Source organism: Calypte anna, chromosome 5A (genome assembly GCF_003957555.1).
Source record: "Calypte anna isolate BGI_N300 chromosome 5A, bCalAnn1_v1.p, whole genome shotgun sequence".
NCBI classification, from domain to species: domain Eukaryota; kingdom Metazoa; phylum Chordata; class Aves; order Apodiformes; family Trochilidae; genus Calypte; species Calypte anna.
This window is the reverse complement of record NC_044251.1, coordinates 3355337-3382075: the sequence shown is the minus strand read 5'-3', so window position 1 is coordinate 3382075 and position 26739 is coordinate 3355337. Positions and strand designations below refer to the sequence as shown.

The 26739-nt window shown below is 45.2% G+C and overlaps 1 protein-coding gene across 4 annotated transcripts in view; it reads left to right on the top strand.

Annotated features, from left to right (window-relative positions):
• Positions 1–26739, top strand: part of TSPAN18 (tetraspanin 18) — a 134396-nt gene that overhangs the window by 101366 nt on the left and 6291 nt on the right. For all 4 annotated transcript variants that reach the window (XM_030452178.1, XM_030452175.1, XM_030452176.1 and 1 more), the window contains 5 exons: positions 6795–6884; positions 12357–12448; positions 14076–14270; positions 19673–19747; positions 25922–26020. In XM_030452178.1, the coding sequence (XP_030308038.1) occupies positions 12386–12448; positions 14076–14270; positions 19673–19747; positions 25922–26020 (432 nt within the window). In that variant the 5' untranslated portion in view covers positions 6795–6884; positions 12357–12385. The remainder of the gene's footprint in view (positions 1–6794; positions 6885–12356; positions 12449–14075; positions 14271–19672; positions 19748–25921; positions 26021–26739) is intronic.

Below are 26739 nucleotides of genomic sequence, written 5' to 3'. Positions count from 1 at the left end.
GCCACAAACTGCTGAGGCATTTGCTGCAAACAAAGAAAGGCTGCAGAAAAAAAAAAAAATAGAAGAAAAAAATAGAAAAGAGCATGGGGGAGTGAGTTGTAAAGGTGAGATATGTCAGGCTTAGGGAAAAAGTGGCAGGCATTTACACTTCATGTTAAATGCCCTGAGTGTCTGGGATGCTGTGTGAGCGTATGGAGTGTTTCAACACTTGACAGTATCTGACATGCTGTAATGTCACTTGTCTGGTGATGCAGCTCCATGATCCACTCAGCAGGGTGACATTTATTTCATCCTGAAGGGAAATATTTTCAGACACAGGAGGCCTAAGTTAGCTGCCTCCCTTTTGTCATGCTAAACAGACTCCTTTCTGGGACAGAAGATGCCTGTCAAAGAGTTGAGCTTCTCAGCCAGGAGAAATCAACTTTTTCCTGGCTTTGAGACTGGTCTCAGCATGGACTGGTGAACAGAGGCTTGTACTGGGTGTCAGGAGTTCTAGCACATCCATTCCCCTTTTAGCCTCGGTTTTCTTACCTGCTAATCAGGGTTAATATTATTATATTATCACCATATAGAAACTTCAGGTCATCTCTTTAGAAAGGCAGACAAGTACCATGTGGTTCCATTGCTCTACAGTTACTGCAAAGGAAAAAACACCTGTGAGCTGAGAACTTTTTTTTTATGGAATAGAACTTTGAAAAGAGTGCAAGTTCCTATCAGGTGTGTGAGTTCCCTATACAGCATCTGATTTTCTGAGCTGGCTGATGTCTGTGTGTGAAAAGCTGTGTGAAACAGCCAGCTCTGACTACCCATTGACCTTTGCTTGGGATGGGGCTAAAGCGAGCACTTTGCCTTTCAAACAGGGCTTCAAGAATATTGAAAAAGAGTGGTTCATGGCCCGATGCTGTACTGCTGCTTCAAAGCACCTTTTTTCCCCCAAATGTTACAACATGTGGGAGAACAGGTTCTGCTCTGGGAATTCTGAATCCCCATTCTGAGTGACTGTCCAGGTGGGAGATGTTTCTTTCGGATGGTTTTGTGTGCTCTGTGCACACGTTGAGCGAAATAGCAGATGGAAAGCAGAGATGCTGAATGGGGCGGCATCGCTTTTGGTTGCAAAGATGGAAAAGCATAGATGCCGAATGGTGCCATTATCACCTTTTGTTGCAAAGCTTGGTGTTAACACTGACTCGATGCATCAACAATAAAGCCCTTATTGAGAGAAAGAAAGAGATGAAACGATAGAAGGAAAGCAGCGCGCTGCAGTGCGCCGGGCAGCTGGGGAGTCGCAACCCGACTCTCCGGTTCGATAAGGTAAAACCGGTTCTTTTATACTTTTCGTAAACCCCTTCCCCTTAGTCTGCTACCAGCTTATCATTGGTTTTCGTTTCGCGGGCTCTCCCAGCATTGGTTCTGGTTTCGCGGGCTCGGTTCTGTTGCTGAGGGAAATGGTTACATGTTTCGCGGGCTCCGTCCTGTTGCTGAGGTAAATGGTTACATGTTCTTGTTTCGCGGGCGGCCCCCTCTCCTTCTTCTCTGACATTTCTTCCTTATAAGTACACTTAAACATACATTTTATCAGGATATAACATGCTATTTCAACAAACAGCCCAAGCAAACATTATTAAAATGAAAGATACGCTCAACAAAACAATAAATTACAATTTTAAACCTTCGTTTTTTACATTTGGTGTTTTTTATATGAACCTCTTTAGGAGGTTCAGCCCAGCTGTTTTTTTCCCTCCTGTGCCGGTCTGACTTATTCTCTTATTTTATTCTCTTATTCACAGCCCTTTTCTGGGGACAAATGTGCCTTCATTAAAAGCAGGCAGAAAAGACCCATGGAGGGATGGGGCTGTGTTGGTCCCAATGCTCTGCTTCAGGAGGAGGCTTGGGGTAGTTTTAGCAGCAGCTCGGATTCATTTAAACACCATCCCTGATTTTAGTGGTGTAAAAACCCATCGGGTTATTGTTCTCAGTTAGAAGATCCCCCTGGGGGCTTGGTGCACTGAGGGATGAAGTGTTCTCAAACTCAGCATCGCAAGGGGAGACAGTCACTGCTGGGAAATGGGCCGGGATTACAGTGCCATTAGCATTTAAATGCCACTAAAGAGGAGGTAGATTGGCTGTAATTTAGTAGCTAGTTCCATGGCCTTGTGCGAGTCCTCTCCTGGATGCTCTGCGGGCACTTCGGAACCTGATGGGATTTACATCCCGGATTGGAGCCGTGTCTCTAACACCAATGGCTCTGCCTGCAAGCACTATGAAATTCCCGTGCAATTAGGTATTTATGGGGGGCAAGAGTGATGGGGTAAGGCATGGGGGATGGTAGCTTGTGCCAAGTGCCCCTTTCAGCAGCCACTGAAATCCTAAAACTCGAGGAAAGTCAAACGACAAAAACAGATCCTCTGCAGATGTTCATTGCTCACATTAGAATTTTTTTACTGAAGAAATTTTCTTTTGTGGAAGTATGCAACATGAGTTTCTGCTTGTATTATTCTCCCTATAATCCTATATAAACCCTATAATAGATCATAGAACTTTCAGGGCTGGAAGGGACCTTTAAGCTCATCCAGTTCCACCCCTCTGCCATGGGCAGGGATCCCTTCCACCAGCTCAGGTTGCTCCAAGCCCCATCCTGGGGCCTTAAAAACTTCCAGGGATGGATGGGGCTTCCACCACCTCTCTGGGCACCCTGTGCCAGGGTCTTATCACACTCATAGTGAAGAACTTCTTCCTAACTTCCTAAGTTCCAATCTAAATCTCCCCTCTTCCAGTTGGAAACCATTCCCCCATGTCCTATCACTCCCTGACTTCCTAAAAAGTCCCTCCCCAGCTCTCCTGTAGCCCTTCAGCCCCTGGAAGGCCACAATGAGGTCTCCTCAGAGCCTTCTCCTCTCCAGACTTAACAACCCCAACTCTCTCCCTCTGTCCCCATAGCAGAGCTGCTCCAGCCCTCTGAGCATCTTTCTGGCCCTTCTCTGGACAAATTCCAGCACATCCATGGCTTTCTTGTAATAGGGCCTCCAGAACTGGACCCAGAACTCCAGGTGGGGTCTGACAGGAGCAGAGCAGAGGGGGAGAATCCCCTCCCTCGACCACTGTCTGTGCTCCTGGTGGTGCAGCCCAGGACCCGGCTGGGTTCTGAGCTCTAAGTGAACACTCAGGGCTCATGTTGATGCCATGTTTTCTTTTTCTTTTTTTTTTTTTTTTTCTGAGGTTATTGCAGGGCACTGATACTAATCTGACCCTGCTTCCACAGAGATGTTTCTCCTCACCCTTCCCTTGATCCAAAAGCACTGGTACATTGCAGAGGGCCAGCAGGACGTGGCTTCTCCTTCAGCTTCTCCTTTTTGCTGGCTGGATGGTCTGGGATGTGAACTCCAGATCCAGATGTAGATCTCTAGATCTCCAGATCCTGCAACCGTGGTGAGCAAAGAGGACTGGCAGTAGCTGGAGGTACTTGTGAAGCAGGGTGCCTGCATTCTCCTGGCCTTCCTGCAGCAGTTCATGTTCAGGAGACAGCATTTCTCCCAAAGACAACCCTCCCATTCATTTTTTTTGTGGCTACAGCAGCCTATCTTTGCCTTCTCCTTCTTGTCTTTGGCTCTCCAGCTGCAGCCAGAAGCCTGGCTTGGAGAAGGCAGCACTCAGCATGGTTGCTGGTTGCAGGGGGATGAGGAGGGAGGCAGGACAGGGTGCCAAAGGCAGCAGCTGATGGAACTGGGCTTGCACAGGAGGCTTGGCCCTGGCCCCCACTCCAGTTTCCACCCTGTTTCCCCAGTGAGTGTAATTAAAGGCATCAGCTTGCTCCAGTCCCAATTAGGCACAGTGGTTTTGCACTTTCTGCAGTCCTCCCTAATGGCAAAATTGTAGCTATTAACCAAAGGGAGTCAGTTTGGCAGGGATTTCCTCCCCTTTAGGGCTGTGGAGGAAGATGGAGCATTGCTATTGTTTGGCACCAGATCTGCTCTTTCATCCCTTGTGACAGGTACCTACTGCTACCTAGTGAAGCATTTAAGCTCTTTCTCTCTGTGGTGCTGTAATTTCTTTAAAATATTGTGACTTTAGAGGAATAAAAAAAATAAAATTCCTCTCCCACGCAGACCTTTGAGGGCCTGTGGGGATGTAATTATATGCAAAGGCAGCAGGAATCCTATCATCCGGGTTATTTTCCTAACAATAGGTTTATACAGCACTGTGTCAGCTCTTTAGAGCCATCTTCTCCTGGCAGCTGCTCTGCCAGGGAAGTGGCATCATAGGATGGGGCAGCTGAAGCAATTGCACATGCAAAGCACAGGATGGGATCCCCACACCCAAAACATGAAGAAGGAAAGATGGACAATGGGCTTTTGAGTGTTAAAAAGGGATCTTCACTGGGGGGCAGTGGGACTGTCTCTTGTCCTTGTTATGGAGAGTCTAAGCCCTCTCCTTCTAGAGATTCCCCAGCCTGCTGCAACCATTTAGTCGTGTAGCACCTTCCCAATTTCCACACTTTTAGTAAAACTGTGCTGATTCAGGGCAGGCTTCATACACAGCATGGGGAAGTGGGGCAGTTCTGCTGCTGCTCATCACATACCTTCAGTACATCACAGCAGAAATGGGTTGAACGGCTGGAGATGTTTGCACCCTCCAGATTTCCAAAGGGAATCCATCCCTGCTCATCATTCAGAGATGTAGGGCCACAGCGACAGAGGAAGGGCATTAAATGTGAGGAATTAAAGCAAAACAAAGCCTATGAATATTCATTATCTGTTATATATTGTAATAGCTCCAGCCACCTTGAAATTCTTTGCTCAGTTCCTGCCAGCAACAAACGAGAGGTTTACTCACAGAAGTCCTAATGGGAGGCAGCTTTCAAAGGCACTTTCATAAATGTTTGTGGGAAACAGATGTTAAATGCACCCCCCCAGACATCATGCTGCAACACTGGCAGTGAGAACAGGGATAGACCCAGGTGACTTATTTCATCTCTCACAGGGAAGCAGTGGCTTCAGCAAAGCTGCCAGTGTTGATGCTGAGAAAACTGTGTGTCTGTTCATCCTGGAGAAGAGAAGGCTGAGGGGAGACCTTCTGCCCATGTTCAGGACTTCCAGGGCAGCTCCAAAGCAGCTGGAGACTCCCTGTGTCCAAGGAGTCCCATGGACAAGATGAGGGGCAATGGGCACAAGGTGCTCCTGGGGAAATTCCATTGGAACACAAGAGGGAAATTTGTCCCCATGAGGACAGTCAGACCTTGGAATGGTCTCCCAGGGGAAAGGGTGGATTCCCCCACTTGGGAAAGTTGGAAGTCTCAGCTCCAGGGGGTGCTGGGACATCTCCTAGAAACAATAAGATGAGAAGGGTTTGAGCAGGGCATCCTGGAGGTGCCTTCCAACCTCACATTCTGGGATTCCATGGTTCTTCTTCCTGGTCCCTGAGGACCACCCAGCAGTAACTCAGCAAGCCAGGCAGTGGTGGCATCCCTGAAAAGTGAGTGGTCAGACACCTGAAGGCAAACTCTTGGCTGGAAGGATGGTGTTGGACACCTCAGCACTCAGCTCAGCTTTTGTTTCCCATTGAAAGAAGAGTGAGCATCTGCAGTGGAAGAAATGGGGACACCCAAGAGGTGGGGGGGGAATGGGGGAGTTGTGAAGGAATTGCCTTGTTCCATTTGTGCTTTGAGGCTTCCACAGCTCCTCCACATCCTCCTGAGGGTGGTGTAAGGGGCTCAGATGGGAATGGGGACAAGAGGCAGAACTGGGCCAGGGGTTGTGAGAGCAGAAGTTGTGGGTGAGGTGCTGGGACATCTCCTATAAACAATAATATGAGAAGGGTTGGACCAGGGCATCCTGGAGGTTCCCTCCAATCTGACATCCTGGGATTTTGTGATTCTATTCCAAAGCAATTTGGGAAAGGTGAGTGAGTGGCAGTGCCAAGCAACACCTTGTGGATACATGGCCCTTAGCATGCTGTTCGAATAGTTACAGCTGCTCCTTCCCCACAGACCCTTCAGTGTGGGGCTGGGGCTGTGTCAGACAGCTAGAAAAAAAGAAAAAAACAGGTAGAAAAAAGAGAAAGCAGCAGTCAGACAAGCATGCTTGGCACATCAGGCTGTAATCTCACCCAACCTTTGCCTTAGCCAAAGACTCTCATTAGCAGTGTGCAGGCAGGAATTAAAATTGACTGTGAAAATGGTAACTGTTAGCTGGAGGGCAGTGACAATCTGCTGCCAGGTTTCTCTGCCTCTACCCATTTGTTTGTCCAATGCTTTTGGGAGGGCTTTGCTGTTCTTCTCTAGTGCTGTTTCGCAGGCAGTGACAAATGAGGCAGAGGGAGAGAAAATAGTTCCTCAACTTGGCTGGAAGAACAAGGGATAGCTGTGCCCAGCATCTCAGGCTGATGATTCTGATAGCTGGCCTGGGCTTCCCAAAGATGCACTCCATCTCCCTTCTTCTGCCTTTTCCCAATAAATGGGCTGTAAAGTCACAGCAGATTAAATTTTGGCTAAACCTCCTATAAACCAGGAGCAGCTGGTATTAATCTGGTCCTGTTGAGGTGCGAGGTGCACGCGTAATGGGACTGCAGATCTACGTGTGGTCTGTGGGCATTTAAAACAGCTCAAAGGTTGTTGGAGATTCTGAAGGATTGGATCCCTCACTGGGTATTAAAAGCTCTTCATTAGTGCTAACGTGCACTAAATTAAGATGGCAATTAGCCTCAGCATATTCATCAGGAATGTGTGTTTTAATAAATTGTGTATTCACCGTGATTGTGTTCTATTGACTTCTGCAGTAATTGCAGCTTTTCTTTTCTAGGACAAGCTTGGCTAGAAAGAGATACATGGGACACACAGACTACTAAAGACTAGAACAGGCTCTGTGCTTCAAGTCCTGAGATTTGTGAAGGTAAGTCTTGCTTTTGGTTCTTTGGGCATCCAGGTGCTTTCTCTGGGCAAGACTACTTCCAGCATAGCTGTGCTTTGCAGGAGCAGGGTTAGGAATACACAGCTCAGCTGCCATCCTACCCACCTGCAAGGTCTGTCCCTGTCTCTGCTCTATCTAGAGAAGCAGACTGAGAGGAAATAATTCTCTGAGAGGGTATTCTGCAAGGCAGCACCTGTGAGATGGATTCTCTTAAGCATCCCCCCCCCCCCCCCCACACTGTGGTTTGAAGGAGTTGGATGTTGCTTGGAGATAGTCAAGACAGAAATCCTCTTGGGAGAGGCATGCTCTGGGAAGGAAGGCAAGCATGATGATCCAAGACACCCTACCTGGAAGCCAAAAGTTGGGCTGCAATGCCAGGTTCTGCTGGTCCTTCATCACTGCTGCACCTCAGAGCTTCTGGGACAGTCCTAGTGACATCTCAGCTGGGACTGCTTCTAGAAATTGATGCAGAGATTCAAAGAGAATCTGGTCCACATTTTCTGATTCATTTAAAGGCTGTCTGGAAATGGTCCTGGAGAGCTCCAAAGGTGTCTTCTTTTATTTGGTTGCATTCTGCTTGAAAATTGAAGTAGGTGTGAATTAGCACCACGCTGCTCAAGCCATTGTCTAGTATTTTGTAGGCATGGCTAGGATCTTTCTCCAACTGGAAGGAAACCTGGTTGGAATTTTTGGTGACAGCTTTGCTATGGTTCTTATTCCAGACTGACAGTAGTAGGCAAGTGGCCAAGCAGTCACCTCCTTCAAGGAGCTACTGGAGGGTGAGTGAGACCTATGGGTGACTTCTCTCAGTCATGAAGAAAAACTGCTTGCTTGGCTTGACACTGGGCACTGCATAATTATCACATTATCTCACTTTTGCCCTCTCTTTTCTTTTTAAAGTCTATCACAAAAAGCTTTCCCCAATGTATTTCTTTGACTTGGCACTAAAAGAATTGTCCTTAAGAAGTGTACAAACTTCTCCATAGAGACAGAAGAAAATGAGTAGCCTCTATGTAATAATGTAGCTATATAGCTGAAAAAACCTAGAGTTTAATTAGTTATATGTACCCAATTAGTTAAAAGATTTCTTAGCAGCAGCCTGGAGAACCTGTAAGACATCTGTGATGCACAAGAATTCCAGCATCCATTTGCTTTCTCTCATATATCCTCCACTGCACTTGTTTGCCTGCTCACTCTGGTGTTCATTACTTTGACCTTATTTTAAATAAGATGACAAAGTCTCTATAACAGAAATACTGATTCAAATAGAAATGAGAAAAGGGGAGGTCACAGTTCAAATGTCTCTATACTGTTCTTAGGGCTCAAGACAAAAGTTCTTCAGACTTTGAGACTTTTTTGAGTCAGAACACCCAAGAATTGGTTCTTAGGATTTAAAGGAAGCAATGGATCAGTTGAGAAGACAAGGTCTTTGTGCATGTTGAAAACAAAGAGATATTTATGTGAAAAGAAAATAGACATGCACAATAAGATAGAAGTGACCAAAAAAGTGGTTTGCATGAGGATTGGACCATCTCTTTCTATCTGAGTTATTCTGTGACTCCTGTCTTAGCCAGAGGGACTGTGGTGAGCCACGGGGCAGATGCACAGTGTCTGAATTTGATGTAGCAAAATACAGTCTGCAGAAGTCTGGTGGTGGTCAGAATGGTAGGCAAAGAAAAGGGTTCACACAGTTGTTTTCAGTGGAAAGTAGGAGTGGTATGACAGAGAAGATGTGGGGTGAGGATAAAGTGCTCCTGAGAGTTCTTATAAACTGGCACATCTGGGGGATGTTCTTCTTCCTTTCACCCCAAAGTAACTTGGGCACTCCTTGGACACCCATTTTGAAAAATCTCTTCCCAAGAAGGGTGGTCACATGTTGGAAGAGGTGCCCTGGGGAGCCTCAGGCCTTGCAGATGTACACAAAACTTAATTAATGTGACCCTGAGCAACCTGCTCTGCCTTTCAAACTTTGGATCAAACTTTGGGATTGAATCATTGAATCATAGAATCATAGAATCATAGAATAGGCTGGGTTGGAAGAGACCTCAGAGATCATCGAGTCCAACCCTTGATCAGCTACCGCCACAGTCACTAGACCATGGCACTGAGTGCCACATCGAGTCGCTTTTTAAATGTCTCCAGGGACAAAGAGTCCACCACCTCCCCAGGCAGCCCGTTCCAATGTCTGATCACCCTGATTGGCCCAGGTTGGAAGCAGGGGGTGTTGATCCTCGATGACATCCAGACATCCTGTCCATCCTGATTTTTTCCATGACTCCAAGGCAAAAAGAAAGCAGTGAGTGAGGTGAAACCACAGGTTTCCAGCTGATGTGGAAGGGTTGTGGGGACAGAGGGAATTGCCAGAGAAACTCGGGAGCAGTTTTTTGGGGGTGGTGGAGCAGCTGCCTGTAGAGATGTGAAGTTCCAGGTAGCTACAAGGCATGCAAAAGCAGATGTCAGAAGAAAGGAAATAAATGGTGGCTGGAGACTAAAAAAATGCATTGCCTTGGAAAACCAGACTTTATTCCTAACTGATCACAGCAGCTGGGGTATGTTTCCTGACTGCCCTGTTGGGGATTTTCAGTCTCCCCATCACTTTGCAAGATAAAATTCATAGTGGGAAGGGAGGGGGGGCAAGAAATACAGCATAAGCTAAGAAAAAACTGAACATTTATAGCTTCATTTCAGACAAAACCAAATGCATATCAGATGTCTCACAGGTCTGAGACAGGACAGCCAGGGAAAGCATCTGTCAGCCACTGTCTTCGGCAGTTCTGACTCTTGATGTTTGCTTAAAGTCTCCTGCAGAGGAGAATTTAATCTGTCAAAAACCTGGGGCCTGGAGGAGAGGAGATATTTTTAAAAGGGAGATGAAGACGTGCATTCAGGTTTTTTATCACACCAGTGTGTAGTAGGAATAAGTTAGAAAATGTGCCTTTTGTGTCTGAGGTTTAAAAAGAAAAGTGGGAGGAAAAGCAGCTCTGTGGGTCAGGATTCTACTTTCATGTCCATTATTATCTCCATGCAGCCTGTCACCTGGGACTTCAGGCACCTCCAGCTAGTCAGTAAAGCAGCACCTGGCACAAATCTTTTCATAATTACATTATTTCTAAGTAACATTATTTGCATTTTACTTGTATTGTTTACAGATGGCATTAATTGCACACTTTTCCAAGTCTATAGCACTATATATGAACTTGATGGGAATATATTTGATATACAGAGTTTGAAGTGCTACCTAAGAGGTCAGAGCATGCTTTTGCTTGGTTTGCCCTTTTTTAACACAATCACAGGATTCAAATGGTGAGCTTGCACCCAGCAGAAACTGGGAAGGGTATAACTGGCAAGGGTATGACTGCTCCTATGTGTGCATCTCTCCAACTTCTTAAGTCCCAGTACTGAAACAGTTGTTCAGAGCTCCTGTTTCTCACATCAGATCAGTGATTTGGCATTTTTTTGGAAATTTGCATCGAGCTTTTCTGATGTAAGAGCTCTGCCCTGCTCTGTTCTTGGCTTTGCCAGCCCAGCCCCTTGCTCTGTTGCCACTGATTTCCATTTGCACATCCTAAGTTGCACCACTTTGGGATCTCTAAGCCCCACAGGGTATGTGCCTGGCTTGAAACACAGTGCAATTATTAAGTTTATTTATCTGTCCCTCTGGATACTTGGTGCTGTAATTGCATTTTGGGAGACATAGTTGCTTGGTTAAACATTAAGCTTTTGGGGATAGAAACTTTCAAACAGTGTGGCCTCAACTGGTCAGGATTTACAGCTGCTTTTCTAATAGAAGTACAAGTCCTAACTTGTTTGCTGTCTCATTCAGATGTGGAGTTTCAAAACTGGGTCAGATTCCTTAACATTTTTTCATGGGATTGAAGGTTTGGATCCATGGCTCTGCCTGGAAGAGCCCTGTGTAGGGTTTGGGGGGCAGACTCAGGTGGCACAGGGACATTTCATACTGGGGAGGTGTTGGGATCCCCCAGGCTGAGGATCTGTGTTGGGACAGCCTCCTCACACACTGCAGTCCCTTCCAATCCTCCAAATGTTTTCCTGAAAATGTTGCTGTCCCTTTATCATAGAATCATAGAATCATAGAATCATAGAATCATAGAATCATAGAATCATAGAATTGGCTGGGTTGGAAGGGACCTCAGAGATCATCTAGTCCAACCCTTGACCCACCGGAGCAGTTGCTAGACCATGGCACTGAGTGCCACATCCAGTCTTTTTTTAAATGTCTCCAGGGACGGAGAATCTACCACCTCACCGGGCAGTCCATTCCATAGCCTGATCACCCTCTCCGTGAAGAAATTCTTTCTAATATCTAACCTAAACCTCCCCTGGCACAACTTAAGACTGTATCCTCTTGTCTTGTTGAAGGTTGTCTGTGAAAAGAGTCCAGTTCCCACCTCGCTACAGCCTCCTTTCAGGTAGTTGTAGACAGCAATGAGGTCTCCCCTGAGCCTCCTCTTCTTCAGGCTGAACAGCCCCAGCTCTCTCAGCCTCTCCTCATAGGGCCTGTGTTCGAGTCCCTTCACCAGCCTGGTTGCCCTCCTTTGGACCTGCTCCAGGACCTCTACATCCTTCTTAAACTGAGGGGCCCAGAACTGGACACAGTACTCGAGGTGTGGCCTCACCAGGGCTGAGTACAGGGGCAGAATCCCTTCCCTGGACCTGCTGGTGACGCTGTTTCTGATCCAGGCCAGGATGCCATTGGCCTTCTTGGCCACCTGGGCACACTGCTGGCTCATGTTCAGTTTCTTGTCGATGCAGACTCCCAGGTCCCTTTCTGCCTGGCTGCTCTCCAACCACTCTGTGCCCAGCCTGTAGCGCTGCATGGGGTTGTTGTGGCCAAAGTGCAGGACCCGGCACTTGGCCTTGTTGAACCTCATCCTGTTGGAATCGGCCCAGCTCTCTAGTCTGTCCATTTATTTATTGGATGGCATTAATTCTGTGGAGGCAGTTTGGATGGAGCTAAATATCCAGAAATCCATGCTTTGGAGCTTTCAAGTATGGCTTTATCTTGGCATGAAGTAGGCAGGGATATTCAGTGCTTCTAAGGCTTAAATTGGGAAAAAAAAACACCCAAATCTTTCTGTGCAGAGGGATGTTTTTCCCTGCATCTCACTCTGGACACAAAGCCAGACCCTTCCTCTCCTGCAGCCTTCCTCTTCAGGTCTGCATTTTCCTTTAGACCTGGAAGAATGCAAAGGGACTTAGCTGGGATCATTATTCCCTTAGATATGAAATAATATGTTTAGGGCACTTTTCTATACAGCTAAAAATACAGAGAATATGCTTCTTCCCTGTACCATGAGCTCTTACTGTGCTGTGTTGCCTTCTTCAGGTAGGAAATGAGCCCTTTCTGTATGAAGAACTCCACAGGGTCTGGGGGGAAATACAAATAGAAGTAAAAAAAAGTGATCATGCTAAGGAAGTGCTGGTGTTTTGCAGGAAGAATTCCATCAAGGTGCCTGAAGACCATGGAGGGAGACTGTCTGAGCTGCATGAAGTACCTCATGTTTCTTTTCAATTTCTTTATTTTTGTAAGTATTTAGAGTCTGCTTTTTCCTCTTGACTCCCACTGTTCCCAGCAGGAAAGGCTGTAAATTGTAAAGCTGCCACAGTTCAGAATATCCTCTCAGCTTTGCACTGCTGTCAGCATTATTAGCACAGAGGGGTTTGCAGCATCCCAAGGGGGGCTCAGGTGTTCAAAAAGCCAGAGCAGTGGCCACTTTTATCTGAGTTATTCCTGTCCTTGGCAAATAAAACCAGAGGGAAAGCTGTAACTTGGGGTGTCCATGCTCTGTTTTGAATGGCAGAAGGAATTGTGTGCTGCTCCTGATTGCCCTGCTGAGGTTTTCCCTTGCAAACATAAACCTCTTTTTCCCTACCATATGTAGAGTAATCCTCAGTGCCCCTGTTGCTCCTGTCTTTGGCACTCTGACTCTTTGTCCAGGAGCATTCCTGGCTGCCACTGGGCTGTCCCTTGCAGGGGTGACAGCACCTCCAGACTTCATCTCTCAGCCTTAGGGAGGGAGCAAACAGCAGAGTGATGCAGCAAGGCAGAAAGATGCTTTGGCTGAAAATGCTTCATTTAGTGAGCAAGAGACACTCTGAGTATCCTATTTGTAGTCTCCTCTTCAGCAAGGAACCCTCCAAGTAAACACCTTGGATCAAAAAAAAAAAAAAAATAATAAAAAAAAATATATATATATAGCCATGACTCCAGGTTTCTTGCAGCAGTTCATAGAATCAGCTGGGTTGGAAGGGACCTCAGAGATCATTAAGTCCAACCCTTGATCTACTCCCCCTGTGGTTCCCAGCCCATGGCACTGAGTGCCACACCCAGTCTCTTTTGAAATATCTCCAGACACGGAGAATCCACTACTTCCCTGGGCAGCCCATTCCAATGTCTGATCACCCTCTCCAGAAAGAAATTCTTTCTAATCTCCAACCTAAACCTCCCCTGGCACAACTTGAGACCATGGCCTCTTGTCTTGCTGAGAGCTGCCTGGGAAAAGAGCCCAACCCCCCCCTGGCTCCAACCTCCTTTCAGGGAGTTGTAGAGAGTGATGAGGTCTCCCCTGAGCCTCCTCTTCTCCAGGCTGAACACCTCCAGCTCCTTCAGCCGTTCCTCAGAGGACTTGTGCTGGATCCCTTCACAGCCTCCTTGCTCTTCTCTGGACCTGCTCCAGCACCTCAATCTCCTTCCTGAGCTGAGGGGCCCAGAACTGGACACAGGACTCAAGCTGTGGCCTCACCAGAGCTGAGTACAGGGGCAGAATCCCTTCCCTGGACCTGCTGGCCACGCTGTTCCTGATCCAGCCCAGGATGCCATTGGCCTTCTTGGCCACCTGGGCACACTGCTGGCTCATGTTCAGCTTCCTGGCAATCCAGACTCCCAGGTCCCTTTCTGCCACTCTGTGCCCAGCCTGGAGCTCCCCATGGGGTTGTTGTGTTGAACCTCATCCCACTGGGATCAGCCCAACTCTCCAGTCTGTCCAGGTCCCTCTGCAGAGCCCTCCTGCCTTCCAGCTGATCCACACTCCCCCCCAAATTACCCAAATTAGTGTCATCTGTGAATTTGCTGATGATGGACTCAATCCTCTCAAGTTGGTTTATGTTGTCCTATTTCTCTCTCTCTTTTTCACTTCCTCTGGCCACGACAAGCTGGGAGGAGCATGCCTGCTGGGAGTTGGGATCTGGGTCATTGTGGATCCCACAGGTTTTCGAGAGATTGTGGCTGCCAACCCCCTGCTCTTCACAGGAGCCTACATCATGCTGGCCATGGGGGCCATGCTCTTCCTCCTGGGATTCCTGGGCTGCTGTGGGGCCATCCGGGAGAACAAATGCCTCCTGCTTTTTGTAAGTATCCTCCTGGTTTCTCTTGGCCTTCCAGTGTTTCCCAAGACAGTCAATCCTTTGATAAATGCATAAATAAGTGCCTGTTATTGTGGCCATAATTCACTTAGATAGTAAATATGTTTAGGGTGCTTTTACACACAGCTAAAAATACAGAGAATATGCTTCTTCCCTGTACCAGGCTTGAGCACAGTGGGTATGGAATCTAGGAGTGTATTTTGAGTTTGTTAAACTTTGTTTCAGAAGAGTTCTATATGTTTAGTGTTGGTTTTTGCTTTTTTTTTAAGTTTAGAAAGTGACCACAAATGGTCCTCATTGATTTATGTTCTTTGGCCCAGTTATTTATGAGACTATTTTTGAAATGAGTTCCATTATCTGACTCAATTCTCTCTGGTGTACCATGTCTCCACAAGACTTGTTTCTCTAGGCCCAGAATGGTGTTCCGGGCTGTGGCATGAGGCACAGGATATGTTTCCAGCCATCCTGTACTTGCCTCCACCATTGTAAGCACATAGCGCTTATAAATCTGTCATGGTTTAACACTGGCCCAGCAATTAAACCGAATAACAGACGCTCCCTATTAATCTCTCTCTCCTTGATAGAGAAAGGAGAGAGAATAAGGAGAGAGACTTATGGGTTGGAAACTAAACTACACAGCTTTAATGAAACAGTAATGATAAATAGGTAAAATTACTAAATATATACAAATATACAGGAAAATGGAAACCACGTTCCTCCCCCCTCTCCCCCAGTAACTCTCACGTCACCACCGAGGCTGCAGGGCAGCCCTGGGAAAGTCCAGGCTGGAATCCTGGAGTCAGCAGCAGTCGGGAACTGGAGGCAGGAACACACAGATATGGGCTGGCACGGATCAGGACCACAGGCAAACGAATGGACGGGATCCTTCCAGGATGCCGAGAAGGAAGGGAAGCAGGAAATCAGGAAATCCGGCTTGGCCCTCGTGATGTCTCAAATTTATACTGAGTATGACGTATATGGGATGGAATACTCTGTTTGGTCAATTCTGGCATCTATCTTGTCTGTTCCTCCCCAAAGGAGGGCTCAGGTGGGACCTCTTTACTCCTTCTGGAGGGTAAAATGTTCCTCAGAGCTGAGCAGTGCCCTTGGCTCTGCACACCAGTCTCTAGCAGTAACTATAAACATCGAGTGTTATCAATCCTAGAAGCACACACTGTCTGAGAAACTTGCTGTTAATTTCAGCAAGTGCAGCTACTTACAAGAGACTTAGCTAAAAGCAAAAGTACAAAACAGAAAATCACCTTTATCCTGGCCCAAACCAGGACACCCATGTAGTCATTGAGTACTATTTACAAAGAGCTGGCTGGTAAAATAAGTCATTTTCACCTCCACCATAAATTCTGATACTGCAGATTTTCCAGCCCTTATATCTTACTGGAAGGCATTACCTGGTAATGTGTGGAAACACAAAGATCATCAGTTTGATTTTTCTTTTTTGTTGTGACCTTTCGTTTCTCCCTTTGGGTCTGTTTGAGGCTTTTTTTTGTCCTTCCCTCATTCCCCCCTTTATTTTTTTTAAATAAATCTTGATCTTACAGTGTTTTGTTACGCTCATGTCTTACACAGCTGCTTCCCATTGCAAAGAGGTTTGTCTCAAAATGTAAACAGAAAAGTTCATTTTCTTGAAGATGAAACTGGTTTTTTTTTCTTTAGAGATGAGCCTGGCTCCACTGAGATTAATGCTCCCTGGCACTTGGCTCACCCATTCCTTGAATTCACAACCTTTTCTGAAAGCCCTTGGTTGGGAGGCAGTTTGGGTTTGATTTCTAGTAACTCTCCTCAGAAGTAAATCTGAAAACCAGATGCATCACCTGTGGAGCTCTGTGGTGGTATCAAGTGAGAAGGGAGATGTTGATAATTTCTGCTTTTAGGGGGGAGCCTTTAAAATGCATAAAACATCTGTGAGGCCAGAAGTCTGATGGGAGTCAGATTTAGGTGTTGAAAAGGCAAACCAGTGGATGCCAGAGAGCCTGGCAACACCTTGCAAACCAGTGTTGGGCTTCAGGGGGGTGGGGAGAAGTTCCTAGATCACATCAAATCCACTGAGAAAAGTTGTTGAAGAATTGGTGAGCTGCTTGAGTGAGATTTGAGGGATGCATAATGTATATCTGATGCTTTTAGTCCAAATGGAAACAGAGGTAGGAGGGGCAAGACAGAGCCACACATATATGTTCTCTGGGTCCTGGGCTGTGTATTTTCAAGGACATTTATTTTTCATTAAGCTGCTTGTCTTGTGACAAGAAACATCCCTCTGGAACCTGCATTAAGCACAGGGCTGTGAAGTCTTTCTAGATTTCCCCCCATTTGGACTTGGCTCACAAAAAGTACCTGCAGATCAGACACTGAATAACTTCTGGATTGTCCTAAAGGCTGCAGAAGAATGCTATGAAATCAGACTCAAAAAAAAGTTGAGGATGCAACATTTTTGCTATGGGACTGAATGGAGCTTTGTAACAAGAGGAGTCCATGGTAGCTTCATTTGGCTTAGTTTTGGGTGCAAACATCCTGTTTTCTACTCTTGTAAAACAGATGCAGTAACCTCTGAAACTTTCCAGCATGAAAATGTGGGTCTTTCAGGTTAAAGCCACTTACTGCTCTTTTTGGAAGAAACTGGAAGAGTAGGGGAGCTGTGAAAAAGAAACATGAAACATTGATTTGGGGAAATTTCTGATAAACCTTTAAGCATCACCAGGTTCTGGGGCAGGATACTTGCCCAGAATGGGAGCCCCTGCTCCTCAGAATGTTCAACTTGGATGTTGGGGGTGCCTGTGAAGGATAAACTTGAATGTGAGGCTGTTGTGTCCCATGCATTAGCCAGTTGGATGCTTAGTGCTCTTATATATTAGTAATAGATTTAATTTTGGGAGGCAAAACATAAGAAGTGGATTTTGTCTCTCCTTAAAATGCAGAATGAAAGCAAGTTCTGAAATACTGATGATCTGTCTTCTTTTTCTCAGCAGCCTTAATGGCTGCTCGTGTTATTTTGCCCAATATCTGTTAAAAACCTGTGCTGCAGACTCCTCAGTGTAAGAATAAATCAGTTTGGGAATGGTAATGAAGCTTCTCAAAGAGAATCTGGGAATGGTTGCTTCCACTTCCACTTCTGGAGCTTGGGAGACCGTGTGTCTCCCAGTAATCAGTAAATGAAAAGCAATTAGCAGGGTGATGGGATTAATCACTTGATCACCACCTTAGACCTCTTAGTGACAATGCTGAGATCTCCTTGATGGATGATGATGTGAATTTGCAGAGCATTGTTCATTCTCATCACTTCTTCTTTGCCCTCCTGTGGTGAAATTAAAACCAGAACAGTCTCAGAACAGGAAAAAAAAAGAGGCACACAGAAACCTCCAGCAGTAAGAATAAATTATGGAGTTAACAAGTTTAGCAAAATCAAGCAGCAGCATTCTGTTAGTATCAGAAGTGGCTGCTCATCTGACTCCTCCTGTTCTGTCATTTGAACCCAAGCTCCTTTTCCTTTGTTTCCACCACAGAATGAGGAAGACAAATGGGACAGGGTGATGTGTGCACTTTTCCATTGCTTCCAGCTCTGATAATTAAAAACAAAACAACATTTTGTCCATTCCAAGCAGACAGTTTGAATTCTGTCTCCATTATCCAAATGCAAGGTGCAGAGCATTTCAGACCCTGCTTATAAATCATTACTTGATCATCACAACAGTACCCCTGGCCCCATCTGCCTGCCTTCTGTTTCTGAAAGACTTTCAATAACCTTCTAAGACAAAAAAAAAATCCCATCCAGACTTCTTTTGGGGTTATTTCTACTTGTTGCTTCAACCACCTGCATGGGTAACATGTACCACATGTTTATTATCTGATGCTGTCTCACTGGGTTCTCTGTTCACTCCTGGTTTTCTCACATGGTGCCAAAAGCTGAGTTGATCTGTAAATGTTCAGTCAGGTTTTTAAAATCACCTTTGAGTCTATGGGGTTAATTCTTGGGATCTTTTAGAAGTGCTGACTCTCCAATGGTGATTCCTCTTTATGGCCATAAAGACACAAGAATTGTACTGCTAGTTCAGCCTCCTGGTTCCTCAAGCCCTACTATTTTGCCTCCAAGAATGGAAATAAATGCCATTTTGGGATGTGACACTGGGCACTTTCTGCTCTGTTCCTCTAGGAGTTCCTCACCATCAGTGGTTGTTGTTCTGAGGATGGTAGAGGACACATCCCTGCTTGTTCCTCTTTGTTAAAGGCTTGAAGGAGCATCAAGTTAGGAGGAAAAAGGTTTTTCACTTTTTCACCTTTCAGGGAAAGGTTTTTCCCCCAGAGGGCAGCTGAGCAGTGGCAGAAGCTCCCCAGGGAAGTGGTCCCAGCACCAAACCTGCCCCAGTTCAAGCAGCATTGGGATGATGCTCTCAGGCACATGGGGTGATCCTGAGGGGGCCCTACACAGGGACTGGAGTTGGGATTGAGGATCCTGATGGGTCCCTTCCAACTCAGCAGGTTCTGTGATTCTATGAAAATACAGCTTAAATTTGAACAACAACAACATCCCTCTCTGCTTTCATTTCTCTTCCTTACAGTTATGTTATAACTGTGATGGTTTTACTTCAAACTGGATGCCTTTTTCTCTGGGTATTGTTTTCTGGGAAGTCTTTGGTGTGTCCTTAATTTCAGGCTATGAATTTGCACACTTTGGAGGGTATACAAGACCTGGGTGATACTTGCATAAACAAATTAAAATTCTGATGGTGTCTTAGCAACTTTCTGTAGAGGTTCTACATGATTAACACTTAGCTCAGTGCAACCCCACTCTGTGGAGGGGAATATAACCCAAGGCTGTGTTTGTCCTGAAGTGCAGAATGCTCTGAGATTAGTCCATTTTTGGTCATAAGTGTAAATATTTGAGCATAAGTCCCACTACCTCCTTCTGTACAAAATGAGCCATGGTCATATTACCTTAAATTTATTTATGTTGTGTTGTGATGAGGTGGCTGTGTTCCTGTGCCATTTTCCTGCATCAGGGGCATCCTTGCATCTAGTCACCCACAGAACTTTTGCAATTAAATGAAGCTTTACTCTTTTAACCTGCTGCAGATTTCTGAGGGCATGGTGTGGATCCTGTAGCCTTGTCCCCTATTATCCTGTAGCCTTGTTCCCTGTTATCCATCAGTATCAGGCAAAAGCATCACCATGTCCTGTGGCATGGTCAGGGCTGTGTCTGCTTTAGGTTTTTGTCTCAGAAGGTTTTTAATTGTCAGAGAAAAAAAAAAAAAGTTTCCTCTAAGTTATTTTTGCCATCTTTTTTGTCACTGGTAAAACCCTGTGTTCCTACTCCCTGTTGCAGCAACCTAATGGTATGTCTCTGTTTTTCTTTTGTTTTTATATCTTCTCTCCTCCAGTTCTTCATGTTTATTTTGTTAATCTTCCTGGCAGAGCTTTCAGCTGCAATCCTGGCTTTTATCTTCAGAGAAAATGTAAGTATCCTGGGGTGGGCAAACTCTGAGCCCCAGGGGGATGAATGGATGGATGGATGGATGGATGGTACTCAGCTGGAGTGTGGTGCTGAATGGGGGCTGATGGTTTTGTGGAGTGATTGTTTCAGCTTCCAACAAACCTGTTGTATTACTACAACCCACAGTCTGCAGAACTGCCAGTGAATCCTGAGTAACCTGGGATGGGAAGGGGGAGGGATTTATGGATGCAAGAGATAAATGCTGCTTAAATCCTGATGTTTTTAGTCCTCCTGATTTTTTTGCACATTCCAGCAGGGAGAACCTTTATAATGAAGTCACACCAAGCTTACAAGCAACTCTTTCCCTTTTTTTCCATATAGTGTGTGTTTATCATTAATAGTGAAACCTCCTGTTTCCCCTACACAGCTAGTGCAGAAACTCTCTTGTGCATCTTCTAAGCATATTCCTTCTGAAATGTTCATGTTCTAAAATAGATTCCTCTTGATAACCCTCCTGACCTGCCCTCAGCAAGTCTCCCATGTCCCATTTTAAATCTCATCCCTGCATATTGCCCTGCTTATAAATTTCTGGTGCTTCTCTCCCCAGCTTCATATGATTCAGCCTTTCTGTAATCTTCTGCTCTACATATTAATAGATGGCAACCACCCCTCTCCTACATTAGGATGAAGTTTTTGCTACATTATTAACAAGCCTAGTTTCATCTGTTCCTCTAACTTGGTGCTTTTTTGTCATGTTTTCATGAAAGAAGAGCCTGACTGAGCTAGGTCCATCCTGCTAACATCAGACCAGCTCTGAAAGATGATTCTGAGTGATGGCTGTGAAAAAAACATTGGATAGTAGAGGTGGTCACTAGTGACTGATAGTATTTATTTTGTTTATTTGGTCTCCACCTGTTGTAAGAGAACACGGAGCAGGTTCCCTGGACTAAACATGGCAGAAGTGTGGCATGAGCATAGAAGAGCCATGTAGAATTCTTTTTTTTATTGAGGCAGGATATACTTCTAATTTTATTTCTCTAAAGGACTTTGACAAGCAAAGAAGGAAGACTCAGGCAGCTCACAGCAAGGCAGTAAGGTGCTTGTGCATTAGGATGGTCTTGGGGGGAGAGGTACTGAGAGGATTTTTTTTTCCCCCTTTAGAAGCTGGGGGTCTTTTGTCTTGGCTTCAGAAGGCAGTAGGGAAGGGAAGAGCTCCCACTCCATAAATAGATGGCAGATCTGGTGTGTTCTGGTCATTACAGCTCTAGAGTTTTTAGGGAATTCCTTTGGTTTAGCAGGAGTAGCAGACTCCCTCCTGGGGAGGTTCTGTTTGAACACAAGAGGGAAATTTGTCCCCATGAGGACAGTCAGACCTTGGAATGGTCTCCCAGGGGAAGGGGTGGATTCCCCCACTTGGGAAAGTTGGAAGTCTCAGCTCCAAGGGGTGCTCCTAGAAACAATAAGATGAGAAGGGCTGGACCAGAGCATCCTGGAGGTCCCTTCCATCCTGACATTCCCTGATTCTATGAATCCAAATATGCATCTGGTGGGGTTTTATGAGATGAAACTTGAAGAGGAACAAACATCTGCCTTTCCTGAGCTCCTTTCCTTGTCTGTGTCACCAGCTTCCCACTTTGTCAGAGTGACTGACAGGAAAGGCTGAAATGGGAAGGGATGGAGAATGTCAGATCCCAACATAGCATAACTGAGAAGTTATGCTCAGTCTGCAAATTCTTGTGGTTGGTTCTCAGGTTTCTTCTGGAAAGAAAAAAATGAATAAAGAAAAAAAGGAACAAAGCCAAACATGGTTTTGCTGTTGCTATATATTTTTCTGGTTTGGTAACTGTTGTGGTTGGTGCTGTCATCTTTGGGTTAGGGGGAGGCTTGGTGGCTGGACAGAATGTCCTGGAGGCCAGGCATAGTCTGCCAGTGAACCTATACTGGGAAGAATTCTTCCCAGCAGCAGCAATTTCAGGTCTTTTCCCAGTGAAAGGAGTTGCTTTCAAGTGTGTGATGGGAAATGCCTATTTAGGCAACCCAAATTCCTTGGCAGCTTAGCAAGTGGGGTGCTGGGGTAGATGTCTGTGGCTGTGACCTCCCTGGATGTGTAAAATGAGACAGGAGAGCAATGCACTCCTCATCTCTTGGCTTTCCAGATGAAAATTCAGTGCAGCTCTCCCTTGGATGGTGTCTGACATCCAGACCAGGTCCCAAACACACAGCATAGTTCAATTATTAATTGCTGAGGGAGGGAAAAAAAAAAAAAAAGTAAGAAATAAAATAAAGGAGGAAAGAGATGTTTTCTGCTGAGATTTGACATGAGAGAGGAAGAATCAGTGAAGCAAAGTGAGGGAAAGTGGGATTAGTGATGGTGAGCTCCTGTGATCTGGTTTAAAAGCAATTTCTGAAGGGAAAAACTGTTGTTAATCAGCTATGGGAGTACCAGAGTGTTTCTTGCTTTGTACAAGAGTTTTTGGAGGGTGGAGAACCCTTTTTGTCCAGAATAACCCACATAAAATAATGTAGTTGGTGAACAATAGAGAGAGGCTGGGGTTTGACTGATGTTCAGGACTTGCTCTTTTTATGCCCTTCAAAGGGCTGGATGGGAAAAACCCTGGGAGGGTATTTGACCCTTTTTCTTTCATGAATTGTTTTAGCAAGCCAGCAAGCATGGTGAGTTCAGTGGCAGAGCTCTGGGCAGAGCCAGGATATTTGGATATTTAGCCCTAATTCTGACACTTAATGGACAAATCCCTTTGGTTTCCTTCTCCTGCATGGGGAGGCTGTGACCTTCCTGGCTAGTGCCACCACAATTGTGTTGTTCAAAAATGTCCCTTTTTCCCTAAATCCTCTTCATCTGGCTGCTGTAATTCCAGCAAAGATTTTTATTTTCTCCTAATCAGTCAGACAAAAAAGTCCCACATCATTCCCTGCCATATAAATGCACACATACACATGCTTCTTCTGAACTGAAGACATCTCCCTAGAAGAAAACCCAGCTGAATGTGGCTCTTCATGGGCTGTGCCTGATATTTCTGCATTGCCAGAAGCGTGTGAAAAGATCTTGTTTTATTAGGAGGTCTTTTGCTCCCTTCTGAATACTTCTTGCCATAATATTCCCATGTGCACAGCCCCCAGCAGTGCTTTTCTTAGCCTCAAGGAGAGGGGGGCTGTGGACATGAGAGCAGAACTGTCTTACTGCCTTTAATCCTCCTCTTGTCAGCAGTTTTTTAAAAGACAAAAGATACTTCTGCTGATCAGTTTTATTTTATATTTAAAAAAAAAAAAACAACCATTTTTTCTGAATTTCAGCTGTTCAGGACAGTTTAAGAGCAGCAAGAGAATGGAACTGGTTATTTTCCTGGCAAAAATTTCCCTTCCAGTGCTTGGCTTTGTTTTAGGCCAAGTCTCATAAAAATCACACACAAACTCTGAACAATTTCCTCTGGGCTTGCTGCTGTCAAAATAAAGGTTTCACTTTATATTTAAATGACTCTCTTGTTTTAGGGCCCGCCAAAGGCAGTCGGGGTGGGATTATTACCAAGTGGAATATCAGGTTCAAAGTCTGCACTTCAGAAGCTGACAAGCATCCAAAAAAGAAAAGAAAAAAAAAAAAAAGAAAAAAAAAGAAAAAAAAAAAGTGCTGTCATCTCTGCAGGGGAGGATTCTGTGTGGACAAAGTCTAAAGGAGAACACCAAGGACATAATTTCAGCCCCTTCTAACCTGACCTTCCCCCAGTGCACCAAAATCCCCCCCCAAAATTCCATGTCCTCTGGTATTTTGATATTAAAAAAACAAGAGATGAACTAATAGCTTTCTCACTGAAGTGATTTAGGAATTTAGCAGCATATCTAGTAGTGAGTTACCTGCATCCTTCAAGTCTTTGTGACCAAGTGGTGAGGCCACACCTCGAGTACTGTGTCCAGTTCTGGGCCCCCCAGTTCAGGAAGGATATCGCGGTCCTGGAGCAGGTCCAAAGGAGGGCAACCAGGCTGGTGAAGGGACTCGAGCACAGATCCTATGAGGAGAGGCTGAGGGAGCTGGGGGTGTTCAGCTTGGAGAAGAGGAGGCTCAGGGGAGACCTCATCACTCTCTACAACTCCCTGAAAGGAGGTTGGAGCCAGGGGGGGGTTGGGCTCTTTTGCCAGACGACTTTCAGCAAGACAAGAGGGCAGGGTCTGAAGTTGTGCCAGGGGAGGTTTAGGTTGGATATTAGAAAGAATTTCTTTATGGAGAGGGTGATCAGACATTGGAATGGGCTGCCCAGGGAAGTAGTGGATTCTCCATCCCTTGAGATATTTCAAAAGAGACTGGATGTGGCACTCAGTGCCATGGTCTAGCAACCGCAATGGTGGTTCAAGGGTTGGACTCGATGATCTCAGAGGTCCCTTCCAACCCAGCCAATTCTATGATTCTATTCTATGATTCTAAGTTTTGCCCAGTATGGATTTAATCCTTAATTCTGGCTTTAGTTTATATTTGCAATAGAGAAATCAACTTGGGGCATTTGGGGGTTTTTAAAGCTGTCCTCACAGCCTTCTCTTTTGTTTCCTTCAATTTTGTGATACAAAAGGAAACAAACACTTTTTTTCCTTGTGCTTTCACACCCACACATCCATCTCATCCATATGGATGTGGATGTGTGATATTTCACTTTGCACAGCAAGAACCTGAAACCAGCTTCATAGAATCATAGAATTAGCCGGGTTGGAAGGGACCTCAGAGATCATCGAGTCCAACCCTTGACCCACCGGAGCAGTTGCTAGACCATGGCACTGAGTGCCACATCCAGTCTTTTTTTAAATGTCTCCAGGGATGGAGAATCTACCACCTCACCGGGCAGTCCATTCCATAGCCTAATCACCCTCTCCGTGAAGAAATTCTTTCTAATATCTAACCTAAACCTCCCCTGGCACAACTTAAGACTGTGTCCTCTTGTCTTGTTGAAGGTCGTCTGTGAAAAGAGTCCAGTTCCCACCTCGCTACAGCCTCCTTTCAGGGAGTTGTAGACAGCAATGAGGTCTCCCCTGAGCCTCCTCTTCTTCAGGCAGTGAACTTGTAGCAGTGAATGTTGCTGCATCTGCAGGGCTGGGTGAACAGCAGAATAAAAGTTGTTGTTTTTTTTTCAGACAGCCTAATTCCTCAGCCTGCAATCCCCTTCTTTGCACTGCTAGGGATGTGGGTCACAAATCATAAGGTATTTTGGAGAAGGGACCACACAAGTCAAGACCTATTAGGAACCTGAAAGGAGATTCCTTACAGTTTTCATCCTGAAAGGAGAGGAAGGGAACAAGATTTAATCAGGGTGTTCAGTTGAACCAGACTATCAAGTTTGTATAGTTATTATTCCTCCAGAGAGTAATCTGCAGTAATGTAATTTCAAGGTGTCTTAACTTTTTTGAGGAGACTCTGGGCCAAAATGTTCACCCAGTTTTTCTGTTTTACTGTAAATGTAAACAGGAGTAAATGAAATTCCATTTGTTTATATTGTTAACCTAAGGAAGAATGTTTAAATTATCTAAACACTGGCAATACAGAGAGGGATTTTTTTTCCCTTCTTGTATAAGTTCAGCTAAACCTAAAACATTGTCAGGGAAATGGTCTTTTTTTCCCTTTCCTAAATTGACTTGAACATTTCATATTCACTACAGGGTTTTTTTTTTTTGCTTCCTTTTCATTCCCAGGAAACTTCATATTAGGTCTTCATTCTTCTTTCTTACACATGGAGGTAAATTCAGAGCAGTTGTCCTGTCTTTAGTGGGAATTTAACTGTTTAAAATAAGGAGTGAGGGGAAAGTCACTATGAAACATAGTAAGTTAAACCAGTATTTCAAGTGGATTTGAAGGTCTTTCTAAAATCTCTTTTAGTCTTGTTTCAACTTAAGAAACACTTTCAGTCAGTGCTGGGTATTTAAAAAAAAACAACAAACAAACCAACAACCAACCTTTAATTGCAAGCTTACAGATAAAAGCAGAATTCAGTCAATTTTTAATGGGCAACAGTTTGATCCAAGAGATACCATTCCCCTTGTATATAGTGATAGATCAACCAGTGACTTCCTCATCTTTATCCTCCTTTGTTTGCAAATAAAAACAAAACTGAAGCAACCCAAGGACCCCCAGAGGGAGCTTTGGGAGGTGGTGGGGAAAGGGGTTGGCAGGAGGCTTTACATTTCTACCTGTCTCCTCTTTCAGCTGACCAGAGAGTTTTTCACCAAAGAGCTGAAGACCCATTACTTGAGGAACAACGACACAGATGTCTTCTCCTCCACCTGGAACTCAGTGATGATCACAGTAAGTCAGGGTGTGCCAGAACCCAGGGGCATGGGGAGCAGGGTTTAACACCAAATGACAGATGCTCTCTATTAATCCCCTTTCCCTCCCTGATAAAGAAAGGAGAGAGAATAAGGGAGAGAGACTGATGGGTTGGAAACTAAACTACACAACTTTAATGAAACAGTAATGATAAATAGGAAAAATTACTAAATATATACAAATATACAGGAAAATGGATACCATGTTCCTCTTCCCTCTCCCCAGTAACTCTCACGTCCCCACTGAGGCTGCAGGGCAGCCCTGGGAAAGTCCAGGCTGGAATCCTGGAGTCAGCAGCAGTCAGGAGCTGGAGGCAGGAACACACAGATATGGGCTGGGATGGATCAGGAGCACAGGGAGAGAAATGGATGGAATCCTTCCAGGATGCTGAAGCAAACAGGGACAGGAAAAGAAGAGGAAGAAGGGAACGGGTTTGACCCTCATGATCCCTCAGATTTATACCAATTATGATGTGTATGGGATGGAGTACTCTGTTTGGTCAATTTTGGTCATTTATCTTGTCCCACCCCCTGTGGGAGGGTTTCAGGTGGGACCTCTTTACTCCTTCTGAAGGGTAAAATGTTCCTCAGAACTGAGATTCTGGTTCTGCACACCATTCTCCAGCTGTAACTATAAACATGGAGTGTGATCAGTCCTAGAAGCAGACACTGTCTGAGCAACTTGCTGTTAATTTCAGC